At 44.8% G+C, this 21,129-nt stretch overlaps 1 protein-coding gene across 2 annotated transcripts in view; it reads right to left on the reverse strand.

Moving 5' to 3' along the window:
- Col4a4 (collagen type IV alpha 4 chain) overlaps positions 1-21,129 on the reverse strand; it is a 120,131-nt gene that overhangs the window by 88,260 nt on the left and 10,742 nt on the right. For both annotated transcript variants that reach the window (XM_087904817.1, XM_087904814.1), the window contains 3 exons: positions 15,718-15,885; positions 14,094-14,136; positions 8,544-8,621 (listed from right to left, as the gene is read on the reverse strand). In XM_087904817.1, the coding sequence (XP_087760943.1) occupies positions 8,544-8,621; positions 14,094-14,136; positions 15,718-15,806 (210 nt within the window). In that variant the 5' untranslated portion in view covers positions 15,807-15,885. The remainder of the gene's footprint in view (positions 1-8,543; positions 8,622-14,093; positions 14,137-15,717; positions 15,886-21,129) is intronic.

Below are 21,129 nucleotides of genomic sequence, written 5' to 3' on the forward strand. Positions count from 1 at the left end.
AATTTCATTCACTCTATAGCTCAGGCTGGATCTAACTCTCTATGTAGCTGATTGTTGAATGCACAGTAACCTCTTGCCTCTGCTCACCGCCAATGAACAAGTGGTCCCTGACTCCAGGGCTGGGGTCACAGGCATATGTAAGCATTCCCAGCTGTAATCTGTTTTATATATAGTCTTTACTCTGTGGAGGGAACGGAAACTCAAGTCCTTGAGGAATGTTGGGCAAGCACTCTCCCACTGAGCTCCGCTGTGTCTTATGAAACTATCTGCCCAAACACCCTGTTCCTTTATGAAGCTTCCCTGGGAAACAACATCGACCCTAATTTACTGCGGACTTCTCTTCCCGTGGGCCTCAATTTCATCTTCTAGTCCCAACCCCGGTTTCCAGCTAGACAGTCTCTTGGATATCTTTTTCCTAATTCACACTCACCATGGCAAAGCAAGGCTCCTCCCTCCCAGGCTCCTTCCCTGTACTTGCAGGCAGTGGCTGATGTACACTCAGCATCCCGTGGTCCATTCGGACTCACTGTCTCTCCCTCCCACCACATCTGTCATGTCCTTTTAACTCAATTTCTGCCATATGTCCAGTTCATCTTCATCCACCTGCAAAGCCCCGGGTCATGGTCACATTATCTGTAGCGCAGGTTACCCCAGGGTCAGTCTCCCTCACTCCCTTGATCTTAGTTTTCTTCCCAACACAGTGGTTAGCTGGTTAGTTCCCTTCTGTCTGTCCTTTCCATGGGTTACCTTACCTCTGATGGCACAATGTGCCCTCCACTGCCCCAGCCCACCCAGTCCCTGGGACCAGGTATTCATACGTCATTCACACTTGTTTCCCAGAGATGACAAGAGCTTTTCTTCATCTGTCACTCAAACCCTACTTTCCTCCCAACAAAACCACGTTGATGGTAGTGACATCAATTACCCTGCCGCCATGTTCTGGGTTCTTCATCGACTCTAAGCTCAAGATGGTGTTCTGCTTGATTCTCATGGGCTCTTTACAACCACAGAAAGCAGAAAGCCTGTTACTTCCTCATTACCCGAGGAGGACTCAAATTCTCAGAGAGATGAAACAATTTGCTTGAGGCCATACAGCCAGGACCTGGGGAAGTAGAGATCTGAACCCAGACCTTTTGATCTCAGGTGTCTGCCCGTGTTTTCATTCCCATACCACACCAACCTAACTTTCCCAAACTGTTATGTCTCCCTGAAAGTAATGGCCAGATTCACCACCTATAATTCATTAATGTTTTGTGCGTATTACTCATGCATAGTACTTAGTATTTGTTTAGGACGATGTCCTTTAGAATGAATTTGGGACCAGAGATGCATTCTCATCACAGACACTAGATCACTGCCTCACACATTACAAATTTTAAATGTATACTCATATATGCTGGATGCTTCTATAACTAAAATTTATAAATAAATGTTGTGTCTAGTGTACTTCTCCCTTTGCTGCATATATTTATTATTGTTGTTTATTATTTACATTCCCTTTAATGCCCCTTTTTTCCTTGATGTGGAAGTGTAATTCATAAAGCATGCCACTAGGTGTCGCTACAATATCACAAACTTCCTCAAGCTGGGCGGCCAGTGAAAGTGTGAGTCCTCTGGGCAAACAGTGCCCCCAGAGTTCTGCCATATTATTGGGGGAAGGAGGAATCTGGACATCAGAAGAAATTTCAAAACTGAGGAACAAAAAGGTGATGAGCCATCCAAGGAGCCTGGAGTACAGGAACAAAGAATGTTCCTGTGCCTTAAGATTATGTCACCGGTTCACGGTGAGCTTGGGGTACATTGATCAGTCTGCCTTGGGGAGCAGTAGGGGTTTAACTACGCTCTTGTGTGCAGATGCAATGTGCAGAGACCGTGTGCAGGTGCAGCCGAAAGACCTGCACAGAGAACCAGAGGAGAAAGCTTAGGTATCTGAACAATAAGGTCCCCTCTTGAGCCTCCCGATGAGTCGTTCGTTCTCCCATTTTGTAGAATTAGTATGTAGAGAAAGGCCTGGCATCGTCTACGTGCTCTGGAGACCTAGGGCATCAGCCGAGGTTGTCTGTGCACTCTGCTCCCGTGACTTCCCCTACACTGTTCTCTTGGTGTCCCTTCATCCCTTTCCTGGCCTCCCTGTGCAGCACACTGGTACAGTAACCTCAGTAACCTGTTAACAGGGTTCCCCAGCAGCATCCTATCTTCCTCAGATACCTGCATCTACCACCCATATCTTTATCACTCTTACAAGATGACAACGATGTAATGTGGTTAGGATCTTACAGTAGATTTGGTCATTGTAGGTCACCCAAGAGGAGCTCTAGCTGCCCTCTTCTCATAAGAAGGGCATGGGTGAGATTCAACACAGACCACAGAGAACAAAGCAACATGAAGAGAGGCAGAGGTGGGATCTGGGCAATGCAACCAGGATAAGGGAATGTTAAACATTCTCAAGAACCAGAGGTTGCAGCAGATTCTCCAGCTGGAGCCTGGCAACATCAACCACTTGCTTTGAACATCTGGCCTCAAATTTGTCACAGAAGCTGCGGGTGTTAATGTGACTTTTCCTCCATGCTTGGGCTGGATGCTCTCCAACTCCAACAGGGTCTAATCTCAAAGGCACATCCAGCATCCTGTGCCCTCTGCCCACATACTCCCATGCAAAGCCAGCTCAAGAAACTGACTTATGCACCCAGGGAGAAGCAAGCGCCTCTCTTGTCTCTTCTCTTGTGTGAGGCACCCTCAAGCACCCAGAAAGTGCATAGTATTGACCAGAGAATGAGAAAAGGGGCTGGAGGGCGATTCTCATCTGTCTAAGGAGACTAGGGCTGTGAGATGGCCCAGCCACAGGGACTTTCTTCTCTGTCTTGCCCCTTGCTTGGCAAGGATTTGATGGTTATTTATTGAACAAATGGGAAAGTATTATTATTGATTGCAGTTAAGACAGCACAACCAAGTGACCAAATAAGAACTTGAACTCCACATAGGGAGACCTGAAGCCCACTGGAAATCCATACACCGAAAGAGACGATTGTCACAAGTAGATGCCCTGAAACCCACCATCAAATCACACTAAAACTGAGTCATGGAGGAAGTCCTGTTTTGTTACAACCACGTGCACGCTTGGCATGATGGGAAACATGTAGCACATTGTACGATGCAGGGAGCAAATATTCCTTTTCCTTCTTACATAGACATAAGTGCTAGATATCAAGAAGACTGGCCAGCATATTGAGATTGACATTAGTTACCTGTATCAGTTCTTCAGAGAGACACCAACTATTGTATTGATGGCAACTACACTGTGGGTAGCCCCTCTGCTAACTGTAGGCTGGCAAAGCCCTTCTCAAAAATACTCAACCCTTATACACAATATGTTCAAACCTGGAAATATATCCCTTCAGCTTCTGCAAGTGTTCTGGTGTTTAAAAACCACATTACCATTTCTAAAATAAACACTTGAGCAAGCTAAGCCAACGTCGTGACATTGAGCCTGGCAGCTGGAATCTACCAGTAAGCACACGTAGTAACAGGACACGAGGGTTTAGAAACATTCTAGATTTTTGTGCCTTTGCAAGACAAAGGCATGTCCCATCACCTCATGTTCATCGGTGAGAATGGCCCAGACTTCTGACCTCAAGTTCCCTGCTGTCCCCTAAAGACGTGCACAGGATTTTCTGGTGATGACCAAGTGAGACAGACAATCAATCCTTGGAGGAAAGGGCTGCAGCCTAGCAAGAAAGCAGCGTCAAAGCAGTGGGTGGCAGGCTACCTTTATCACCCTCCAGTTGTCTCTGGCTGGCGTTTCTGTGAAAACAGAACATTACTGACTACTGGGAATCCGGAGACATAAAATTACTGTTCTGGACCAGTTGAGAGGCTGTGTCTGAAATTCGTGTCCCAAATGCAGCCGTGTGGGTGATAAAGAGTCTGGAGGTCAGAACTGTGTGTGCGAACAACGCGATGAGAAATACTAAAAGTAATTGAAATTCCCCAAGAAGATTCTCCTTTTGAATCCCATGATGCAGGCTGATAAAAATACAAGGGATGAGTGGGCGGCAACACAGGAAGAAGCCGTACTGAGCCTTCCCAGTGATTTACAGTCCCCAGGGAAAGAGAGACTCGCTAGTATTTGGTCTGGGCTTCAAACTAAAACCTTGAAGCCAGTCTGAGTTTAAAGCCACTTGCCCCCTGTACCGAAAACACAAGATCACAAAACTTTGCTGATCTCATGGTTACTTCCCTCCCTCGGATGATGAAACACATTCACCTAAGCAGTCTACAGAAAGATAGACTCTAACTATCACCGTCCCAGTCACTAACTCAGAACTCATAAAAGGTTCCATCCTGGTAGGTAAGGACATGACTTCATCTTCCTTATCAACAGGCGACCACTAACTCCATGGTGCCGCTTCCACTGAGACTGTCAAAGACCAAGTTAAAATCCTGTCCACGTCGACCTTTTTACAGAGATTAACAGAGAGTTTGGAGAGGTGATGGAGAAGGGTCAGAGATCATGGAGAGGAGCAACCCAGTAGCTCTCCAGGTACATCTTCCACCCCCAGAACCATGGATAACACCACCCCAAAGGGCAGCTTGTACCCTCTAGACAAACCTTTCTCCCCTAGGTTGAGCTTGACCCTGCAAGCCAGCCATCAGGTGGGTACACCCCCATCCTCTTTCCCCATACCCAACATCACTGGCCTGGAGAGGTCCTAGAGTCACCGTGGTCAGAGTTGACTTCCTCTGAAGATGCTCATCGGTGGCTATGCCTGATGCATCCAGGGATTTGAACTCTGAGCGTTTACTCACTTTAAAACAGTGCCCGTGTGAGATAAGAAGCTTGGGTTCAGAGAGTCACTGTTAACTTGTAAACAGCAGGAGTCCTTATGGATCCACAGTGTCCTGGCATGGCCACAACACGGGCTCCCGAATTCTCTCTAGGTGGAAGTCTGAGTTTTCATCTATTGATTGCTGTCTACTAGTACAGACTGCCTACTCTTGTAATAGGCTCACAACAGTACATCAGAATCCACTTACTCCAAATGGGGAACAAACAGGCGACAGCTTGTCCTGCTAAGGTATGTGCTATGAGTCAACAGGCTGTTTGCATGACCCATGACAAGTACTTGCTGAAGATCTAATGAAGGGCTTCAGCCACAGCCATACTCAAACTGATGGAGAGAGGAGGCTGGGCCATGGTCTCTGGACCCCTGCATGTATCTGTCCCTAGTTGACCTCACTCTCGCTCACAACTTTTATCCAGAAACTAGCTGTGCTTGTCAAGAATTGCTTTAGTGTCCTGCATGGGGTGGATAATGCTCCTCTAGAAGTAATAGTTATGAAATGAGAACCTAAATGCCTGGTCCAAGTCGTTGACCAAGGTTGGGTGGTGGTGGGACACGCCTTTAGTCCCAGCACTTGGGAGGCAGTGGCAAGTGGATCTCTGTGAGTTCGAGGTCCGCCTGGTCTACAGAGTGAGTTCCAGGACAGTCAGGCTACACAGTAAAACGTAGCCTTGAAACCAAACAAAGAAAAATAAAAACAAACAAAAAATCCTGTGGACTAAGGATGGGGAATGGCTCATGACGTGACTATTCCTCTCTAAGGCACTCGTGGCAATTGATGCCTTTTCAATTTTTTTCAGTGCTGCATCCACTGAAAAGAGCACATTATCTCAGCAAATAGCCTTCTACCCAAGCAACCCTAATTAAATTCAATGAACTACTCATGGGAAGCACATACACACAAACACAGAGAAAGAGAGAGAGAGAGAGAGAGAGAGAGAGAGAGAGAATGAGAGAATGGCGGGTGATGACATAAGACAATGATGATTAAAATTACCAGAATTTATTATATGTATGTATTATCAAGGAATATACATAAAAGAATAAAACAATTAAAAAAAAGAATTATTTCATACCAAACAGGTCTAGTGTGGGGTTTGAACAAACAACCCAATGAGCCCACAGGAGAGGAGCAATTTCCTTCTTGGAGACACCAGATTATCCCTAAATATGATGAGTAGCCTCAGCAAAACACCTCCAGCTCCTGGAACTCAGTGTCAACTTGTTATTATTCAGAAGTCCACCTGGAGAGCTTGGCTGGATGCTAAGGACTGGATTCCTTCATCTCCATTCCCTCCTACTGATGCAGGAGCTCCCTCCCACAGTCTGTCTCTGCTGGAAAATGACACCCACCTGCAGCCCTCACAGGGAGATTCCAGCCACCAGGAAAGGCGGAGGTTGCTGGGGCTGCACACACAGTCCTCTTGGCCACCCACTACCAGGGACACACACAGAGCAAAGAGCAACTCAGCTTTGGGAACCCTGGCAATCCACAGACAGCCTGGGAGCGGGGGCGGGAGGGGGCTGAAAAGCATACTCTGTATTCCATCATTGGTTTGTGATTATGGAGACACTCAAGAAATGGAAGCAGGATCCAGGTAGCAAATACAAAAGGCTTGATCTCAGGAAGGACCCCTTGATCTCACGAAGTGAAAATGGACCCAGGTTTTGGAACCTAAGTGTAATAACTTTTCCATGCCTTTGGAACAAGTGCTGGAGGTGAGGCCAGGCACCTGGATATAGTTGCTGGCTCTGATCTGGGTTCCTTTCGCCGTCAGATGGAAACAAAAATAATCACACCCATCCCACTGAGCTGTGGAGTAAAAGCAGGACTTCTCTATGCGTGCACTGCCGGTGTTGGGGGATCAATCTCTGGTGTAGAATATACTCGGTACTACAAGAAGCTGAGCCACACTGTTGCCCTCTACCATTAGACACCAGTAGCTCCCTCCTCCAAGCTGTGATGACAAAACAGGTTTCAGCTGCCAAGTGTCCTCAGAAAGGTGGGTGAAACTAAATGGTCCCCAGGAAAGAACCACATAATTAAGGGGATTGAAGTTTCTAAAGACACATAGGTACATCAAGAAAACCTTGGGGTGGGAGGAAGAAAATGTTTTGCCCTAAAGACTGGCCACCACCCAAGCATACTCTCTGAGTTCCATGCCTATCTTTGTGAGATTGACGTGGACGTCGTTTGGACTGAATGTTTGCTTGTGCCCCCTGTTCATGTATAGAAATTCCAAGCTCCAGTGTGTCAAGAGTAGGAGATGAGGTATCTGGGAGGTGACTTGGTCACCACCCTCAAGCCCTTCTGAGAAGACCCTAGAGAAGAGTGCTCTTTCTTGCATTCTTCTTCTTCTTCTTCTTCTTCTTCTTCTTCTTCTTCTTCTTCTTCTTCTTCTTCTTCTTCTTCTTCTTCTTCTTCCTCTTCCTCTTCCTCTTCCTCTTCCTCTTCCCCTTCCCCTTCTCCTTCTTCCTCTTCTTCTTCTTCCTCTTCTTCTTCTTCCTCTTCCTCTTCCTCTTCCTCCTCTTCCTCTTCCTCTTCTTTTTCCTCTCTCTCTGTCTCTCTGTCTCTCTCTCTCTCCTTCTCTCTCTTTCCCTCTCCATCCCACAAGGACACCATCCTCAAGCTTGGAAAAGGCTCTCACTAGTAGACACCCTGGTCTTGGCTTCTCATCCTCCAGAACTGTGAGAAAGAGATTTAAGTTGATGAAGGCCCCCAGTGTACTGTGTCTCTTTCAGTGGCCTGAAAGGCTTCAGGACTGCTGCATCCAAGTCATTGAATTGACATCAAAAGGGTCCAAAGCTTAGAAAGACAGCCAACCTTAACCCTTCTTATGTGGGTTATTTTTTATAGTTTTCTTAAAATTTTTTAATTGACACACAACTATGTGTGTTTGAAGTGCAAAGAGTGATATTTCAGCCTACAGAAAAATGGTGAGAGGGTTTCAAAGCTAGGAGTTGCTTCATCTGAACCTCAGCACACATGAATTCACAGCTGCTGACTGCAGCTGTCAGTGCACAGAGAAACGTTCGCAAGTTCATGAGATGTCAAAGGCAGTGGCCAAGATGGACTCTGTGCTTTACAAAATACTTAAGAGTTCAGTTGTCAGCAGAACACTTCTGGTGGCTTTGAGCTAGCAACTGGTCTCTGGCTCAGTCTTCTTCAGCACAGCACAATTGGTGCATAGAAGGTGAGGAGTCGGTGAGTTAAGGAAGGCATTTTGAGCATGCAGACCTGTCCCTGGCAAATATGGAGCAAGCAATGTATAGCTATCACCTTGGCTTGGATATTAGGTTTCAATAGGGTGCTATGCATGAAAAGGTATGGTCGCATGTCTAGAAAGATGACTTGAAACCAAGTTAAACAGATTTTTTTTCACACACTTCTCAGAGCCTTTAAAACACTGATATGCAATAAACCTTGGAGGGGGTGACCTAGAGTGGCAGACACCCCAGGCCTTTCTTCGTAGGATGATTCATGACCCTAGAGTTGTATAACACAGAGGGAGAAGTGCATTGTGCAGACATGCAGCTTCACACATGGTCTAAGTTAATTGCAACCCTTTCTAAGAACGTGAAGAACATTCACTGTAAAAGGTATGCAGCACTGGCTAACAACAAGTGCTAAGGACCTATGTAAATATTCCGAATGGTGTGAAATCCAGGCACACTCTCAGTGTTGGCTTCTGTGTCACTCACCCGAGATCCCTTTTCAGGAAAACACTGGCAGACAGAGCAGTTTCTTCCTCCACAAGGGCCGCCATACTTCTTGCCACTCTGGAAAGGAAAGCCATTCGGTCAGTATTTCAGTCCTCGGGGCTCAGCTCAGGCCATAGAGTATACGACAGAGCAAGCCCAACGTGTGCAAATCCCACAGGATGCTTTTCACCTTTAGATCCAGGAAAAGCAAATATTAATGTATTTATTCTGAGACAGGTTGCTGCTATGCAGCCAGGTTGCACCACTCAAACTTTTGATCCTTCTGCCTCAGTTTCTCAAGAACACCCGCATGCCTAACTGCAATGAGTAGTACTGGCACATAAAAAGGAAGAGCGCCCACACCATGATACAATCCATGGCTTGGACCCTCCTACCCTGGAGACACTGGAGAAAAGAGCCTGTATTCAGAAGCCCCCGGAGCCAGAATCATATGGAGGCTTCTCCCCTATGAAGACTTCAATACAAAGTTATGAACAGTCTAGGACTGTAAATATGCAGTTAGCAAGCTGTGCGCAGACACAAGAGTCTAAGTTTCAATGACAACACTGCCTTTCTCTCCACAGCCCTTCTTGGGACTCCCAGATCCACCAGGGTACGTGATCCTCACCAAACTATTTCTTCTTTGGACAACTCTCCAGATAAGTCTTACAGTTTGGTTTTAAGTTTTCCTTCCATCCATTTCCCAGTTCTCCAAGGTGATTCCTCTAATGTGTCCCTTAGTCAGAAGCTCCTAAACCTAGTCATCTGGGCCTCTTCCTGCCTTAACAGACTTTTCTGTAACTCTCTCTAGAAAGTCAACGGGCATGTGGGCACGTGCGCACGCACACACACACACACACACAACTTCACCCAAGAATGTTCCTGCCCTTGGTGAGACACAGCACATTCTCACCCATTGCACATTCACATCATCTCTGCCCAGAGCCCTCAGCCACTTCACTACTAAGTGTATTAAAAGAATTCCTATTTCCATATGTGCATTCTTTATAGAAAACACCAAGCTTCAGGCACCTGCTTTCATGCACTAAGGCTTTGGTTCAGGTATGGAAAGGGGAGTCAGCTGCTATTAGCAGAAATAGGACTATCAAGAAAGCAGCAGAGATAAATTTTGTCTATGCTTAGCTGTACAATTGATACATCTTTTAAGCTTAGGGCAATGAACACACACTAATGTGGAAGGGAAGAAATAGAGAATAGCTAACCTATAACCACAGCCTTCAGTAGACAGAGGTGAGAGGAGCCACTAAGCTAATAGCTACAGTGCTGTTGACCAGTAAGTAGGTGCAATGCATGCGTGTTGATGTGCATATTACATATAAATATACACGTAAGCACATAGGCACACACAAACACATGTGTAAGTCCAGACATATGAGTGAAGGGGATCAAAGACAAAGGGTCTACTCAAAAGTTTTTTTTTTTAAAAATCACTCAATCTAAACTTCCTTTAAAGGGCACTGTCGGTTGAATAAAAATGGGCTCATGGGGAGTGATATTATATTAAAGGGTTAGGACATGTGGCCTTGTTGAAGTAGATGTGATCTTTGTAGAGGTAGTGTGCCATTGTGGGGTAGGCTCTGAGGTTTCAAATGCCTCAAGGCATGCCCAGTGTCTCTCTTTTCCTGCTGCCTGCCAAACTAGACATGGAATGCTCACCTACCTGTCCAGCGTGTTGTCTGCCTCCATGCTGCTATGCTTCCTACCATGATGATAACAGACTGAATCTCTGATCTGTAAGCCAGTCCCAATTAAATGTTTTCCTTTAAAGAGTTGCTGGGGTTGTGGTGTCTCAGCACACCAACAGAAACCCTAACTCTTGGGCAGAAAGGAGCATTTTCAGACAGACTCAAAGAGAAAATATCTTTAAGCATTAAACATAAAATACATATTTATGAACAAAGGTCTTATAGGTCATTAAAAGCATTGAAGAATCCAAGGGATTAAGGGGCTAAGAGACAGGCCAGTCTGTAAAGTGGCCGCCATGTGGGCATGAAGCCTTGGGTTCAGATTTCCGTCATCCATGTACAAGGTTGGCACAGCGGTTCAGGCTTGCGATCCCCGTGTTTATGGGGTGGAGGCAGGGAGAATCCCTGGGGCCTGCTGGACAGGTAGTGGTGGACTCTCGATTAATGAGAAACTCTGTCTCAATTAATGGTGGAGAGCAATAGAAATAAACATGCACTTAACATTGACCTTTGACCTCCCCACGCATGTGTGTGAACACATATATTGTGTAAACCACACGTGAACGAATTTGAAATTTCAGGAGTCTGTGGTTCTTGAGTTTTAATTACCATTGTTATCTGTGAAATTACGAGTTCAAAAATTCTAAAAGGTTAGGGATGAAATGCCCAGGTTTGACTGGAACAGCACGTAAGCACAGTAGCTAGTCTGAATGCTCAGATTCAGTTAAGGTCAGAATTCATTGCTGTGTTCAGTGAAATACCAAAATAACGATGAAAAGTGGAGTCGGTAGATTAGATGCCTCGATAGCCAAGGCAGAGTCTTTTTTTGATATTTGCTTGTTTTGGCCAAGCATCCCTGAGGTTATGTGAGGCAAGATTCTATTTCAGAAGTCACTTTAAACTAGATTAGCAGATTCTAAGAAAGAGACACCGCTGACACGTGAAATGGGGTGGAGACCTGCAAAGGAAGAGTCTGTGCTCCACAAAGATGCTGGATTGGTTGAGGAGATACTGAGGGTGACACTCAGGCCCCATGGAGAAAAAGTCACATACGGTGGTATAGGTTTGTGATCCCAGCCCTGGTGAGGCAGAGACTAGGAGCCCTCCAGGGCTCGCTAGGCAGTCATATTAGCCAACTTGGCAAGTTCCAGGTCGATGAGAGACCCTGTCTCCAAACAAAAAGAAAGAGAGGTGGGTGATGCCTACAGAGCAGCGTCTGAGTTTGTCTACTGGCCTCCATACTCATCAAACACATCCATGCTAACTTGTATTGAGAGAAAGAGAGAGAGAGAGAGAGAGAGAGAGAGAGAGAGAGAGAGATCAGGCAAAGCCACTGAAAAAGGCAAGGACAATACCACAGGCAATTAAACATTCTTAGCTTGAACCACAATGGTTAAGTTTTGTGTGTCAACTTGACATAACCTCGAGTCATCAGAGGAAGGAGCCTCAGTTGAGGAAAGGCCTTGATGAGATCCAGTTGTAAGGCATTTTCTCAGTTAGTGATCAATGCAGGAGGGCCTAGCCCACGGCAGGTGGTTCCATCCCTGGACTGTTGGTCCTGGGTTCTATAAGAAGGTGGGTTGAGCAAGTCATGGAAAACAAGCCAGTAAGCAGCTCCTCTCCATGGCCTCCCCATCACTCCTGCCTCCAGGATCCTGCCCTGTTTGAGTTCCTGTCCTGCCTCCTTCAGTGATGAACAGCAATGCTGAAGTGTAAGACAAAAAAACCCTTTCCTCCCCAACTTGCTTTTGGTCATGGTGTTTTGTCTCAGCAATAGAAGCCCCAGCTAGGACAACGTCCATACTCAAAACCTAACTGGGAACATACCTCCACTCACACACTCACTGGGAATGCACCTACACTCACACACTCAATGGGAACACACCTACACTCACACACTCACTGGGAATATACTGACACACACACTCTCTGGGAACCCATGTACGCTTATACACTGAGAACACACCTACACTCACACACTGGGAAGACACCTACACTCAAGCCAACTTAATTTTCTCCAAAAGAAAAAAAAAACAGAATAAGCCACTCTAGCCACTCTTCTCTACCTCAGATGTCATATAACATGTGCTGATTGCATAGAGAGTGAAGTATTAACTTCTCAAAGATTAACTGTCCCATATTTGAGTTCATTTTCTTTTTTATAAGGAAACAATACAGATACAAACCAAAACATCAAACTGTGGAAAAACATATTAGAGGACATTTTCTCTCTCTGCCCTGCCTTCAAGTTCCCTACCCTCAGAGGATCCCTCTCTCTCCATTGGTGTCTAGGCACTGATAAGTGTATTCAACCACATGCACCCACACTGCTGGTGATTTGGGCTGTTTCCTTGATACTCAAGTGGCACACTGCCTAATGCCTGGGCGTTTGCACGTAATCCCTGTTTTCCAGTTTGTTCTGACATGCTCCTTGCCGCAGTCCCGCTCACACAGTATCAGCACCTGTGCATCCACTCCCTGCTGGTGAATGCCTAGGTTATGAGGTTATGCCCCTCTCGGGTGCTGAACACCACCCTGCAGCAAGTATTCCGGCACACTCATCTTTGCACATGCCAGAAGTGTGTGAGTGTACATTCCTACAACAAAGGAATGTATATTCAAAATCTTGGTAGATGGGGCTGGAGAGGTGGCTCAGCGGTTAAGAGCATTGCCTGCTCTTCCAAAGGTCCTGAGTTCACTTCCCAGCAACCACATGGTGGCTCACAACCATCTGTAATGAAGTCTGGTGCCCTCTTCTGGTCTGCAGACAGAATATTGTATACATAATAAGTAAATAAATAAATATTTAAAAAAAAATCTTGGTAGATGATGCAAACTGTCCTCCACAGGTACTGTGTCACTTCACACCCTTCCTTAAATCCCAGTTGTCATCTTGCTGCTCCCTGTGGGAAGACTCTAAAATCTCCCTGAACCACAGCAGATGGAAGGGTCCGGGGTTGAGCTTTCTTTGGTTGAGGAATCATGTTCACTCACATGGCTATAAGGAGCAAGGGGAGTGAGTTTTAGGAGGCTGCAGACTTTTGTAACAGAAAAAAAAATAACTGCAACACAAAAATGAGCTTGGAAAAACCAGGTAAGAATAACTAGAAAAAAAACTGCCCCCAAGCAAGCATCACAGTGGGGAAATCTCAAATGCACATGAACTTAACGGGGACAAATCTCATTGTCTCTGTAACACAAGCAGGGGACTGAGTCTTAGCAGGGTTAAAGAAGAAGGAATTAGAGAAAACTAAGAATCAAGGGCATTTCATTCCTTGAGTCAGAGTAGAGATTTTTTTCTATTTCAGTTACTTTGCAAAGGTCTCTGATTTTCAAGGGACTTGATCTCACTCCTGTGACCTTAATCCCCAATAGCCAGCAGCCTTAACAAAGCATCCCTGAGACCTGTGAGGTTGGGTTCACAATTTAGTTTCTTCCTCAAGGGAGCAGCAGCAGAAGGGCTGGCTACAGACTGGGTTTTCTCTACAACTAAAAAGCACCCAGACTGAAGACTGAATCTTACATTTCTTGGTTTAATCTTGAAATGGCCCAACTACTTCTTCTCCGTTCCAAATAAAAAGAATTCAAGGAAGGGTTGTGGTTATTACAAGATAAAACCTCTCCAACACCCAGGCAATTCTATAAACAATTTTGATTGAAAAAATATCCAAGTGGCCTCAGGCTGTGTCTTATCTTAATGTCCATTCCACAGATAGGAAAGCTGAGGCCCAGAGAGTGACTAGTTTAAACATATTCTGAAAACATATAAATCATATATCCATGCAATGAATTACATATTCAACAAAGGAAATTTTCCATGTACAGAATGAATTCATATACTTACCCCATATTCACATCGTACGGTAAAGAGAATAAAAATTAGTGACCTACGAAAAAGCAAAAATATAGACTGAGTGTTTGCTTTAATGGGAAACAACCTAAGCAGAGTAACAGTACTAAACTCAGAGGGCTGGTTCTCACTCCCAACTGCTACCATCAGACACAGTCATCAAAGTCACCGTCTCTCCAGAAGGCTGGTTCTCACTCCTCACTGCTACCGTCTGACACAGCCCATTTAACCATCCCTCTGGCTGGCATCATTGCCTCTCCTCTTTTTATCAGTCAAGGAAGATGTACTGAAGGCCTTTGGTGTAGATACATTGAAAGCCATGATGCTAAAGTCCACAGGGGCACCCAAGGTGAGACTGAAGCCTGAATGAACGAATGAGTGAGGAGGAGGTTCAGATGACTCCCCAGAAAGCTAGAGGAAAGTTAGAGGAGACAACTGTGGTCAGGAACACACTCGAGACCGACCGGTATATCTGAGTTGTCCTTTAAGGGGACCCATTCAAGAAGAAGGAGAGGTAGATGGAAAGGTGCGTGAAGGAGAAGAGCTTGGGCTGAGTGGGAATAATGTGGAATTATCAGTAAAGCGTGAAGTGGTCCACAGACAGAATCCACCTAGGGCTTTGTTGCAACAGTGAACACATTTTACCAACAGGATGTTATCAAGAAAGGTAAAGCAAGCGTTTGCTGGGACATCCATCCCTACGTCAAAGCCTTCAGTGCACATTGTCTCATTTGGTCCTTGAGCATCTGTAGTGAGTTGGTGCTCCTGGCCATTACTATTCATACCTCTCTCCCCACCTCTCCCCATAGTGGTGGGAGCACTGGAGCCAGGCCATGGACTTGGTTTTCTGTAGCCTTTCCCACCTTGGAATCATGAGCTAAGTGAACCTTCTTTTCCCACACTCTAGCCCTTTCTCTTGGAGTAACAGAAAGACTACGGACCATAACAAAGGGTTGTGTCTGGGTGTGACCCTGACTAAAAGACCAGAAGCTGGAGGGTCTCATGATTGAAATCAAGGTATCTGAGACCTGTGTTCCTGAACACAGAGAGTCTGGGTCTCACCTTTCCCAGATTTTAGACGTGTCCATGTTCTTTGACTCGTGGTCCCTTCCATCTCCAAAACTGGTGCTCTCTGGCCTCTGCTTCTGCTGAGATACCTTGTTCACTGATGCCGGACTCCCTCCTCCTCCTCCCTCCTCTAAAAGTCCCTTGTGATGACATGGAATGCACCCAGACAGTCTAAGATCCCTACCCCATTCAAGATCACCTGAATTCTATTTGCAACCATGAGTTCCTCTCCTCGTGTAAATAACATATGAACAAAAACTAGGATGTAGACATCCTTGAGGCCGTTAGCCTGCCCATTGCACTCGGGAAAGTGTTTTGTCCTCATCCACTAGTTCGGGGACCCTGAAGTTCTGGACATTTATTGCTTTGCTATTCAAATCTAGTCAGTAAGATAGCAGGAACCCAGGGATTTTAATCATCAGCACAGCTTTGCATTCAGTCACGATGTGAGTGCCTTTTGGGAAATTCGTTGGTATTTAAAAGTCAGAACGGGTGTTAAAAGGCAGCAGAACTTATTCCATAAAGACATACGCACACCAAGGATACTCACCAAGGGCCTGTGACTGAGGGCTTGGTCCATCTGAAAAACGACCTCATGAAGACCTTGCACACAGGTACCCTCACCGGTGAGCTCTGCATCCAAAATCCCCCTCCAGTCTTCTCCTGCCTTCCAGAAGACTCTTGTGGACAGTTGGGCGTCTGTGTCCTGTGTTAGAATCTGCATGTGTGAAATACAAATACGTCTCTCATAACAACGATGTGCAATACAATTGAGAACAACGGCTTCCATTATTCTGTCCACAATGAAAGCATTCTAAACAACCACAATGACTGTTGACAGAGTAATCTTTTCTTAGTGCTTGTCATACTGAATAAATATCCTTAGAGACTAAAATATCCTACTAGGGACAAGAGGGTAAGGTGTGGGGGGGGCAGGGACATAGAACGGAGGAACAGGGTGTGGGGTGAGGGAAGAGGAACTCATGCAAATGTATGAAGGAACCCGTGACTTTGTAAGCTCTCTGTAAAAAAGGTTTTTCTTTTATTTTTGCTTTATGCGTACAGGGTGTTTTGCTGCATATGTTTGTGTACCGAGTGCATGCAGCGTCCAAGGAGACCAGAAGAGGGTGTCTGATCCCCTAGAGCTGGAGTTAGAAGGAGTTAGCTGCCGCCATGTGGGTTCTGGGAAGTGAACTCAGTTGCTAGTGCTCTTAGCAACTGAGTGATTTCTCTAGGTCTTCACAAATTAACTTTAGGCTGGATGTAGAGGGGAGAGGGCCTTGGACTTCCCACAGGGCAGGGTTCCCTGCCCTCTCTTAAGGAGTGAGGGGGAGGGAGGAGGGTGAGTAGGAAAGCGGGAGGGGAATGGAAGGAGGGAAGGAAGTGTAAATTTTTGAATGGAAAAAAATAAAAAAAGATAAAAAGATATAAAACAGGAATTGAACTATTCTCAAATCCTTTATATGTAGCAAATATAGTTTTGAAAAATGAAGAATTTGTGAGAACTAAAAGCACGTTTTTTCACCGTAGTCTTGCACATGAATATTCATAACAGCAAAACCTGGAAAAATACAGTAATGGAAAAGCAAAATATTATACCATGTAACAAAATATTATTTAGCCTTAATAAGGAATTATACACGGATATGTGCTGCTCCTGGATGAACCATGAAATCTTTGTATCAAAAGCACTTAGACAAAGGGCGAATTACAGAGCTAGAAAATAGAATAGTAAGCACCAGGGGGAGGGGCAGATGGAAAATTGGGGAGCACGGGGTTACTTTGGGGAAGGCAGTTATGTTCTGAAATTAGAGCGTGGTCGTGGCGTCCACCGTGCCTGTATCTGGGACTACTCAGCTACACACCTGAGAAGAGTTAAAATGCTGAGCTGTTTGGTTTTTTTTTTTTTTTTAATTTTAATTGTCAACAGGAGAATACATATTTTTAAACTTGACCTTAAGGACTCTTTCCTTTGATCTGAGGTCTCTTTGAAGAATGAAGGCATCTCATTTTTAAAAGTTTGGCTCCTCTGAGCCTCTGTCCTTACGGGAACTGGTAAGGAGAAGGGACCCGGGCACGTCCGATATTACAAGCTATTTTTCAGTTTCTGGATGAAAGATGGGCAAATGAGTTCACCACAGTGTCGACTGAAGGCTAGTTCCTTGGTGAGTGCTGGAGCCGCATTCTGTGATGGCTTCCAAAGCAAGCAGAAATATAGCTAGGGAGAACACATACATCGTGTCCATCCCCAAACTGATTATTTTAAATAGCTTTTGATTTAAAGTTACATTCTGAAAATGAGTCTCAAGAAAATGGATTATTATTTTGGAATGAAAATACAAGTTACTTTAAATCACTTTAATTATACTCAATATTGTAAACAAATGGAGAATTGTCCAAAACTATGGAAAATCAGAGATATTTGTGTTTTAATTAAAAATAATTGGTGCAGAGGCTGGAGAGACGGCTCAGTGGTTAAGATCACTCTTCCAGAGGACCTGAGTTCAATTCCCAGCAACCATATGGTGGCTCACTACCATCTGTAATGGGATCTGATACCCTCTTCTGGCCTGCAGGGATACATGCAGATAGACTACTCGTACCTTAATGCATAAATAAAGAACTTAAAAAAGTAATTGGTGCAGTTAATCTCCACAGTCAGCTAGGCACACTGGGAAGGCGCTGTCACAGGGGAACACTATTAAATGCAGAAGGATATCTGCTGACTACTGTCCTAACATCTGGAGTTTCTCAGCACACTTGGATCGATGATTTCTGGAAACATCAAAATAAAACCATTCGAACATTATTTTACAAATATCCAGTATGTTATAACGCCACAACAGTTCAATTTTCACCACCAATGAATAAAAATGTTATACATATATTTTTTAATGGAAATTTATGATGCTCAGTTTTTAATCATGAAATTGTATTTACATATCATTCAGTCCATATCTACTCTACTGTTTTTGTGTGCGGTTGTATATGTGTGTGCATGTGAAAGTCATAGGTCAAACCTTGGTGTTCCCCAGGTGCCGTCGGCCGTGTTCCTTGAGAAAGAGTCTAGCATTAGTCTGGAGTTGGCCTAGTAGGCTTGTCTGGCTGGTCTGTGAACCTGAGGGATATCTGGGATGTCTTGACAATGGGAGTAACCCAGTTTCATTTCTGTTGTGGTATAACACCTTGACGAGCAACCATAGGGAAGAGGGTTTATTATGCTTATACTTCTAGGAGATGGCTCACGAATACAGAGAAGTCACGGATGCAAGACAACTGGTCACACCACATCTGCAGTGAAGAGCAAAGAGAATGAAGGTACCCATGCTTTCTGCTTGCTCTCATTAAGCTTCTTCCTATCTTAGACAATTTGATTCCCCACCTAGGTAATGGTGCATCCCCCAGTGGGCTGGGTCTTCCTACATCAATTAACAGTCAAGACAACCCCTCACAGACATGTATGCAGACCAACCCAGTCTAGACAACTTCTCAAATGAAACTCTCCTGTTGGGTGATTCTAGGTTGTGTCGAGTTGAAGGTTAAGACTAACCAGGGTAGAGAGCATGCTCTTCTCTTGAAAAGAGTAAGAAGGAAAATTGTGGAAAGAAAGGTTAGAATCTTGATCAAAGGCGGAAGAATCTGTACCACAGCTGAGAATCCAGATATTGATTTCTTTTTATTCTCCACAAAATGAGTTATATAAGCAGTTTTTGCTTCCTCGAGGTATGTGCGCTTCTGTGTAAAGAGCCGTTCTAAGCCAAAGGGAAGAAATGGTCTGTCAGGAGCAGATGGTGGATGGGTGTGCAATTATATGCGCATTTGTGCAGCCCACAGACCAGCCGCACAAAGATTTTCAGTCTTCATGGCTGTGATATATTATATATTGCTTATGACATACATGATATGTTATAGGTGATCTATGAGGACTTTCACGGTTGTGATGGCCATTGTTAAGCATATTAAAGTATTTGCTTTGGTCCAGCTTCCAAATACATAAAATATTACCTTATCTTACACAGCAGCCACTCTCTAACTTAACATATTACATGAATGGCTGACGCTGTGTGAAACTAGACGAGACACTATGTTTCTGTTGGAATTTACTGCCGCTACAAAGAATGTAACTCAAATAGTCTGAATTGCTATGACACCAGGATATACACAAACAGCATTAGATGATCTTCTACACAGTCAGTTTGGGCAGAAGTTATGTGTCTTTCGATGGAAGCGCTTTGCCACTGTTGACTGTTACTGGGAAAAGGCATATTCTCCGTGATGGCATCCTGGTTCTGCTTTCAGTCCAGCCACATAAGAACACGTGATCTGATATTCTATTGTCTGATTCCACCTCCACAGCCCTATGGGAAGGATCACACACAATAAACCCCGGACTCAAGGCAACCCAACTCAAAACATGCTTCTGTGACAGAGAACTCAGATTCTAGGATGGGGACTAGTGCAGAAAGAGGGTCTATAGGGGAGCAGAAATGAACACAGCGAGAAGAAAAGATGTGGAAGAAGAAAGATGCATTAAGCAATGGTCCAGGGTAGAGTCCAGGTGGACAGAAAGCTTGAATTTGGAAAAAACCAAATGCTAAGTTGTCACAAAAAGCTGTTGTCAGAGGAACTACAAGGGTCTATGATTCGCTGAGAGGACAGAAGCTGCCCTACCCCTTCCGGTAGTTTTACTCTCGGTTTCCTGTGTCTGAGTGAATGGGCCTGCCTGTGCAGACGAGGTGGATGGAAGGTCCTCTCCTTCCTGAAGGGTCTAAGGCTGTTCTTGTCGCAGAGAAAGCTTGCTTGCCCTCCAAGAGAGAGATTGCATGTCAGTACTTTAGCCATTTTTTAAGCACCTGCTCACCGCAGATCCCTGTTATGTCTTCAAGCTTCCCGCCCCCAAAATACAAACAGAAGTCCTTTCTTGCATGTGTGATCAGCAAAGGCCACCATGTTGTCTTGCTCTAATCCCTCGTGATAATTAATTCCACTTCATTTGTTTGTAAAAACAAAACTCCTTGGTTTCCAGCTCCCCTGGGAGCCTTATGAGTCTCTGCTCAATGTTTTCCAAGTGTCCCAATCTTGGGAACCAGATCCAAGATCTTCCGGATTTCCACGAGTTGCACCATGGGAAATTTGTTTTCTCTGCAACAGGATCTTAGGTTGGAGCCCTGCTGTGCTCTCATCACCATGGGCGAGTAGCCAGGGTTGGGAATCAGATGAACAAGGAGCTGAGGCTTGGACTTTTCTACTCACAGAACGCTTGTAGAGGTTCATGTCTTTTTCTCCATTGGTGACACCAATTCTGTGTGTTCTGTTAAGTGCCCAGATTTTTTGTTTTGTTTTGTTTTCTTTTCTTTTCTTTTTTTTCCTATGAAATAACTTCCTACTTGCTCAATGACTACATGGGCTTTCTACCCGATACAACGATCAGAAGGTTCTTTCTGGTGATAACCGTCCGAAGTGTGCAGGCAAACTATTTTGTATATTTCTTTCTCCAAACTAGAATTTTCAATGTTTGAGCTTTAATTCGAAAGGGGAGCAGTGCTGAAGAGGTGACTTAAAGGTTAAAAGCACTGGCTGCCCTTCCAGAGGACTGGGGTTCAACTCTCAGAACCCACACTGACCAACAACCAGCTATAATTCTAGTACCAGGGGATCTGATGCCTCCTTCTGGCCTCTGCAGGTAGTGCATGCACATGGTGCATAGGCATACATTCAGGCAACACTCATACACTTACTTTTTTTTTAACTTAAGGAAGGGCTTTCAGAGATTAGAAAACCACTCCTTCTTATGTGTAGGGGAGACTTATTTACCCCAGTCCACTGGAGAACTTCCTTCAGTGACCTACACCTTCCCTGCTAAGTGTTAAGCTGATCGGGGCTGGATATGTTAAGCTCAGTTGTCAGAGTGCTTGCCTCTAACATGCATGAAGCCCGAGTTCCCCAACACTGTATAAATAGG

The sequence above is a fragment of the Myodes glareolus genome, chromosome 1 (assembly GCF_982192425.1).
Source record: "Myodes glareolus chromosome 1, mMyoGla1.1, whole genome shotgun sequence".
In the NCBI taxonomy this organism is placed as follows: Eukaryota; Metazoa; Chordata; class Mammalia; order Rodentia; family Cricetidae; genus Myodes; species Myodes glareolus.